This window comes from Macaca fascicularis, chromosome 14 (genome assembly GCF_037993035.2).
Source record: "Macaca fascicularis isolate 582-1 chromosome 14, T2T-MFA8v1.1".
NCBI classification, from domain to species: Eukaryota; Metazoa; Chordata; class Mammalia; order Primates; family Cercopithecidae; genus Macaca; species Macaca fascicularis.
The window spans coordinates 73873502-73881560 of NC_088388.1; the positions used below are offsets into that span (position 1 = coordinate 73873502).

At 43.3% G+C, this 8059-nt stretch overlaps 1 protein-coding gene across 15 annotated transcripts in view; it reads left to right on the forward strand.

Moving 5' to 3' along the window:
- Positions 1–7550, forward strand: part of NEU3 (neuraminidase 3) — a 31937-nt gene extending 24387 nt beyond the window's left edge. For all 15 annotated transcript variants that reach the window (XM_074014758.1, XM_065528722.2, XM_074014760.1 and 12 more), the window contains one exon: positions 2375–7550. In XM_074014758.1, coding sequence (XP_073870859.1) covers positions 2375–3454 — 1080 coding nt within the window. In that variant the 3' untranslated portion in view covers positions 3455–7550. The remainder of the gene's footprint in view (positions 1–2374) is intronic.
- The last annotated feature ends 509 nt before the right edge of the window (positions 7551–8059 follow it).

The following is an 8059-nucleotide window of genomic DNA, read 5'->3' on the forward strand; positions in this document are numbered from 1 at the left end:
ACTGCAGGCATACATTTTGTTGGGTATGTAGCTAGGAGTGGAATTACTGGTTCATGTGGTATGTGTACGTTCTACCTCAGTAGATAATGTCAACCAGTTTTCTCAAGTGATGGTTTTAAGGGCTGTTCTGCCTCAGTTCCATCCTTATTCCTTGGATTTGGCCCTTTAAGGTTCCATCTCAAATTACATGACAGTTTACCAGGCCTTCAAGTTTTGTCCTCCTACTCGATAAGGTTGTCAAATGACTTGCTCAGCTTCTCAGCCTTTCAGTTACTTCTTTGAGAATTAGTAGGATGCCCTAAGGGGAAAAGGGACCAGCCAACCTCTCTGAATGAACTTAGCGTGTAATTCTTCATTCTTATGTTTGCTCTCTGCTCTCTGGTGCTTTCATATATTTTGTTTTTGTTTAAATGTTTTATCTATTTTTTTCAAGTTCTCAGTGGAAGGATTGGTCCAATTATTTAGTTTGCTGTAACCAGAAGTCCCTTTCCTCCACATTTCTGATGCAAAAAGTAGCATACTACATACACTATTGTGTGTTTTGCTTTCTTTGTTTAAGAATATATTATGAAAATCAGGCCGGGCGCGGTGGCTCACACCTGTAATCCCAGCATTTTGGGAGGCCAAGGCAGGTGGATTACCTGAGGTCAGGAGTTTCAAACCAGCCTGGCCAACATGTCAAAACCCCGTCTCTACTAAAAATAGAAAAATTAGCTGGACGTGATGGTGCAAGCCTGTAATCCCAGATACTCAGGAGGTTGAGGCATGAGAACCGCTTGAACCTGGGAGGCAGAGATTGCAGTGAGCTGAGATTGCACCACTGCACTGCAGCCTGGTTGACAGAAAGAGAGACTCCATCTCAAAAAAAAAAAAAAAAATTATGGAAATCTTTCCATATCACTATACATGGAAAAAAGTTTTACCCCATGTATTGCATGTTTATTTCACCCATCCTCTATTGATGAATATTTGAGTTGTTTGTAGTATTTTGCTACTTCAAGTAATGCTGCATTTGAATAATCTTATACATACTTAATTTGATGAGCAGATATATCTTAGGATGGATTCCCAGAATTGGGCATGATGGGAAAGGATAAATGTTGTTTGTAATTTTGATATATGTCCTACATACAGGTTGAACTATTTGCACTTCAATCCATATATGAAAGTGCCAGTTTCTTGACATTTGCCAACACAGTATTGTCAAGCTTTATGATTTTGCTAATTTGACAGATGTAAAAGTTATATCAGTTTAGTTATTTTGTTTTATTTTTATTTTTAGAGATGGGATTTTGCCATGTTGCCCAGACTGGTCTCGAACTCCTGGGCTCAAGCTATCCTAACGTGCTGGGATTACAGCATGAGCCACTGTGCCTGGCCATTGTCAGTTTAGTCTTAATTTGCATTTCTCTCTTATAAGTGAAGCTGAACTTTTTTTTCTCTTTTTGTAAGTTGTCTGATCTTGCTCTTTGCCCATTTCTGTTGGGTTCCTGGAAATTGTCTTACCAATTTCTACTATTGTTTTGAAAATATGTTAGGGAGATTAGATCTTTCTTTATTTGCAATATGTCTGATTAGGCATTATCTCATTGTATCCTTATAATAACTCCTTTGTGAGGATGTTATTAAACTTTCCACTTAACTGATGAAGAAATTGAGATAAAGTAAGATTAAGCAACTTGCCCATAGTCACAAAATAAGTGATGAAAGCATGGTTTGAACTAGGTGTCTCTGAATCTATGCTTGAGCTTTCAACAAAAGTTATGAATTGCCTTCCCAGTGTAGTACAGGAAGGAAAAAAATTTGTCTTAAATTTCCCTTTATTTGCCTAAAATTTCCCTATTTGTCTGCCTTGCTTTTCTTCTCTTCCTTTTCTTTCTTTCCTTTCCTTTTCTTTTTTTTCTTTCTTTCGTTGTAAAAATATTTAGCTCCTATTATGTACCAGGTGCTGGAGAATCAATATTAGTAACTAATAGTATAAGCCCTCAAAAGGCTCATAGTCTAGAAAAGGAAGACAGTCACAAGAAGTTACAATGTTATACAATAAATTTATTAGGGGAGGAGAGTGAGTTTCATGGAAGGCTTTATAAAGGAGGTGACTTTTGAGTTGGGTATGGAGGATGATTTGGAAATCTAGATAAAATGAGGAAGAGCATTCCAGACAGAGGAGACAGCTTGTACAACATGTAGCATTGTCTCTTTCCAGCTTTGTAAGTTATCCTGTAATATTTGAGAATTTAGTGAGTAGTTAGGCCTTCATGATTTTATAGATTTCAATATCATTTCTTATTTATGAAAAATACTAATACTTTTAATGAGCTTCACGTTTTCCTATTAGTATCTCACTCCTACTTTCTCCCTTCTCCTTGTCTAGTGGGGGCCCCTGAAGCCACTGATGGAAGCCACACTACCTGGGCATCGGACCATGAACCCCTGTCCTGTATGGGAACGGAAGAGTGGTTATGTGTTCCTGTTCTTCATCTGTGTGCGGGGCCATGTCACAGAGCGTCAACAGATTGTATCAGGCAGGAATGCTGCCCGCCTTTGCTTCATCTGCAGTCAGGATGCTGGATGTTCATGGAGTGAGGTGAGGGACTTGACTGAGGAGGTCATTGGCTCAGAGCTGAAGCACTGGGCCACATTTGCTGTGGGCCCAGGTCATGGCATCCAGCTGCAGTCAGGGAGACTCGTCATCCCTGCATATACCTACTACATCCCTTCCTGGTTCTTTTGCTTCCAGCTACCATGTAAAACCAGGCCTCATTCTCTGATGATCTATAGTGATGACCTAGGGGTCACATGGCACCATGGGAGACTCATTAGGCCTATGGTTACAGTAGAATGCGAAGTGGCAGAGGTGACTGGGAGGGCTGGCCACCCTGTGCTATATTGCAGTGCCCGGACACCAAACAGGTGCCGGGCAGAGGCTCTCAGCACTGACCATGGTGAAGGCTTTCAGAGGCTGGCCCTGAGTCAACAGCTCTGTGAGCCCCCACATGGTTGCCAAGGGAGTGTGGTAAGTTTCCGGCCCCTGGAGATCCCGCATAGGTGCCAGGACTCTAATAGCAAAGATGTACCCACCATTCAGCAGAGCTCTCCAGGTAGTTCACTGAGGCTGGAGGAGGAAGCTGGAACACCGTCAGAATCATGGCTCTTGTACTCACACCCAACCAGTAGGAAACGGAGGGTTGACCTAGGAATCTATCTCAACCAGACCCCCTTGGAGGCTGCCTGCTGGTCCCGCCCCTGGATCTTGCACTGTGGGCCCTGTGGCTACTCTGATCTGGCTGCTCTGGAGGAGGAGGGCTTGTTTGGGTGTTTATTTGAATGTGGGACCAAGCAAGAGTGTGAGCAGATTGCCTTCCGCCTGTTTACAGACCGGGAGATCCTGAGCCACCTGCAGGGGCACTGCACCAGCCCTGGTAGGAACCCGAGCCAATTCAAAAGCAATTAATTGGCTTAGGACCCAATTTCCATAGATGCAAATGGCAATTACAGCCAGGTTAACAGAAGCTACTGAAGTCTACAGAGAATCAAAAAACTTAATATTCTGTTCCCTACCTTTTTTCACTTCTCCCCCTCCAAAGAGCAAAATGAAAATTTTGCCTTAGCTACTGCAGTGGAAAGAGCACTGAACTAGGAGTTCAAAGACCAGAATGTGGTTCTGGCTCTGCCACTGGCTTGCTTTTGGACCTTGGATGTGTCACCTGAACTCTCTGGACCTCAGGTTTCCATCTGTAAAATGAGAGTATTGGTTCTAAGATTTCTTATCTTCTCATCCCTAGGAGAAGCATAGTGCCTGCATCCTTCATGGTCAGTAAGTCCTGGCTGTATAGAAGACTCTGATGTCAAAATGGAAATCAGAGGACTTATCTTTTCACATGACTTACCCCTTATCCAAGTGTGAGGTTACAGGCAGGTGTCATGGCAGGAAGGAAGACCAGATCTATATGATTTGTTCCATTTTTAATAACAAAAATATCCACACCCTTCTAATAATGGTCAGAGCTCTGTAGGCACTCTATCCTAGAGGAATTAAGCAAAACAGAAGAATCATGAAGTCTCCTACCTTCTACAGCTTTGTAGTTCTGCTTACCTTCTCTTCCTCATCCAGAAACATCATTTTCTAGGGAGGACAATGAGAATCTCAGTGCCAGTAGTACTGGATAATAGTGTGTATTGCTTCTGGTGGCATTACCCTGATGAAGGATGGGCTTAAGTTCATTTATTAGGATGTTCCCGATGGGAAAAGGACATGGATTAGGACTTTAAAACACTGGACAGAATTTCCCACAGTCTCTGCCCTCAAGGAGTTCACCAGTTTATGGGGCTAGAAGAGGGAGAAAATTCAAGAAAATAAATGTAGCTGGTGGGAGAGTTTGTAGATGTTGGGCTATATGTTGGGGTGATGGTAGCTCCTGATGTAATTTTCTTAGTTGCATCTTCAATGTGCCTGGAGTCGTCTGTCCAAGGCTTGTCCAGGCTTCTGGGTTTGTTTTTTGTTTGTTTTGTTTTTTCTCAGGATATTGTCCTGGCCCAGCTACTCCTTTACCTGTGAGAAGATCTTCACCATTAGGAAGATCTCTGGACCCCCAAATCTCAGAATCAGGCCTATTTGTATAGGCCCATGGAAATCACTACTTGTGAAGTAGGGATGCCTTTTTGTCTAATGATTTTCATGCTGAACTTAGTCCATGCTGAGTCTCTTAGATGATACCACGTTGGTTGTTCCTATCTTAGATTGTTTCCCCCATAGCCTGTTCTTGCAACAGAAATTCTATCATGAGAGGTTTATTTTTTTGTACCTATTTTAGGAGGCTAATGCTTAAACTGGTATCAACTAAATATATTTGGTGTTGTATAATGACCACAGAGAACAAGTCTTAGTCATGAAATATAGCCTAGGAGGCTAGGGGTTACTGTTGCACTAGTTGGGTAGAGAGAGTCCTACAGGATGAAAGTCGAGATTAACTTTACCTACTTTAACAGATTGCTTAAGCCATGGCTTAGAGTGGCTTTTAAAAATCCCCTTAGCCTCTCCTACCTTTGCCAAGGTAATCTTCCCAATACACAATTATTTATTCACTCATGCATACATTTATCTAAATATTTCTTGAGTGCCTAATACAAGGTACTTTCTACTGCCATTCCTTGGCTCTAAATCATTTGTGGTTCCCTATTGCCTATTATAATGTAAAGATGTTTACATTTAGCCTGACATGTAGGACCTTCCAGCTGTTGAGTGAAATAATGCACACTTTACTTCCTTATATGAGGCCCAGTGTCAGGGAAAACCTCTGTCAAGTTGACCGGTGGAGGGTGGTGGTGGTCTAGGGATGGGCAGGGTTGGTGCAGGGAGGAATTGGGGAAGGGGAGAGGATTAAAAGGGCAGCCCCCTCCTAAGTGGTAGAAACTCCTTGTTAAGCAAAGCTTTCCTGAGCACTGTACTGCAAGTGGATAGGAATAGGAAGGATGGCCAAGTCCTACAACCAGGGCTAAAGGATGAAAAGAATGAGAATATCAGCTTCTTTAGTACTACTCAAGAAGGGAGTCAAGGCAGGGACCTTGGTCCTGTGCCATTGTGACCCAGAGATGTCTAATACCAGTACTCATAAGAGGTCCATCTCTAAATTGCCCTCCTCTTACTTCTTCCCCCTACCTCATGTTTTTTCTCTTTAATGACTAGCATCGAAACTCTTTAATTGGGGGAGGCCTATGTGCTTATCTCAGGAATAGTAAGAAAAGGGAATTGGGAACGGGGGAAATCCAGAATAAGGACTTGAGAGAGGAGCAGAGTGGGTGATGGCAGCTGTGAAGAAAAAGAACAGATCAGAAGAGTCCTGGCACCTTAGGAAGAAAAAGTGTCACAGACACGAGGCCTAGGCTGGAGAGATGATGTAGGTGGTAGCTGCTGTGAAGAAGAAATGACAACAGGCTGGAGCTGTTCCCTGAAACCTGTGGAAAGGAAGAGAGACCTGCACAGGCTGGCACTTAGCTTGTGGAGAAGGTCCTAACCCAACACTGCAACTTTAAGCTGGCTTAACTTGTCCAAGTTCCAGATGACCAACAAAGACAGCTATAGACACTCCAACTCTGTGCCCATTACCCAACCTGGGAGCTATTCCATGATACTGGTACCCTAAGTGAACCCATTTCAGCCACTCAGATTGACAGGGTGGAAAAGACAGGGCAGGTGGTAGCAGCTGTGAAGAAAAGAGGAAAACAGACAGGTAGCCTGTCTACAGGCATGTAGAGAGGACTACATAGGCCTCGGTCCTTTGCCCTCAGGAGCCCCCTTCCTGTCCCTTGGACTTTTAGAATGGATCCTTCCAGCACACATGGCCCAACACTGAGAGTGCAGGAAGCATGGGTAGGGGCCTCCTGCTGCTGGTATATACCCAGGCCAGCCTCCTGCCGACACAGCCTACTGGCTGTGTTCATGTTCTCACTATTCACCTTAGGCCATTGTCTGGGTACTTAATTTGGACTTGTTTCCCCTGGTCACCAGTCTCCCCTCAGATATTCACAGGACGTCAAGTAGCTTCAGCCATGGGTAAGAGGTTTTTCACTCTGCCTGTTGGGTAGCCCAAAGGACCCACAAAGGTCAACCTGAGGCTGCACAGCCTCCTCCCCAGGGCAGTAGAAATTGATATCTCACTTTCGCCGATTAGGCTTCTCACTCTTCTCGAGTAGGCCATAATCCACCTCTTCAGTAGGCCACGCATCCGTCTCTGCGGTGCCAGAATTCACAGTCTGGGCCTCCCTTTGGTCCTTACCATAGGCTGCCATGTATTATTGTCTATGTTGTGCCCTCTAGGCCTCTGCTAGGCTGTGAACTCCTTGACTGACTCCTCACTGTGTCCTTTTTACCTTGAATCACAGTGGCTTATCTAAAAGTATAAGCTTTTTTTCTATCGTATTCTGAATTCTCTGAAGGTAAGGACTATGTCTGATTCCTCTCTTTGTCCTCTGCACCCAGCATAGGGCCTGAAACAGAGTAGCCAGCAGTAAAGATACACTGAATGAATGAATGAGTCAACGATCCTTGGCCTCTGGAGCTAATTGAGGCCAGGGGCAGTTCCGCTTTAGGGAGAAGGATGTTGCATCCCTTTGTAGATTGTGTAGCATTCAAAACCTGCTGAACACTCACCCTCAATGTGTATTCTCTGTTCTGGCCTGCTTCCAGGTCAGTTATACACTTCCTGGGATGGGCCTTTCTCTGGCTTAAGCTTGGTTGTCCCTGGCTTTCCCAAGGATCACAGCCCAAAAGGTGCAGTGGGGAAAATTTATGGCCTATTCGAGAAGAGTGGGCAGCCTAATCAAGCCAAGCCTTGATTTGGGGTTCTCACTTAACTGGTATTTTCCCTTTGTCCCCAATTGAATTTTCTGTAGTTACAACTTTTCCAGGCTTCTAAGGGAGTTGCTGAGGCTCGATGTGTTCTGACTATGTCTTGGCTTTGTGATACTGAGCGCCAGAAATACTCTGTACTATGAAAACTACCATCATTCTTTGAAACAACAAAGAGGAATAAAGAACTTAATTCTGGTGACTATTGTTTTTTTTTTTTCTTAAACTGTAAGATGATTATTATACTAATATCTAGTTTGAGGCAATTTCTTGGTTTCTCATAAGAACTTTTACTCTCAGAAACTTTACTAATGATAATCCTTTGGACTTTTACACATTGTTATTTGAACATAATTACCTATTAAGGGAAGCAGAGCAGGGATTACAATGCCTAGTTATGGAGCACAATCTCATACACTAGCTTTTAAGAGGAGGAGCCAGAGGTACAGAGTCACCACTGACACCAATACTGGTGCTTGCCACTGCGTCACTTAACCTTTTTTCAAAACACCTTGAGATTGTTCCCAACTTGTAGCTGAAGGGGCCACAAATATTTATTACTAGCCAAATCAAGTGGAATGATAGCTTTAACTTAACTGCTAATTTTTACTTGACTTTGTTTGTTCCATTGAGATGTTTAAGGCACTACTGAATTTGGCCAAATGTTTCAGCATAAGCTCTGTTAGTAGGTCAGTCTGCTCTCTTAATTTC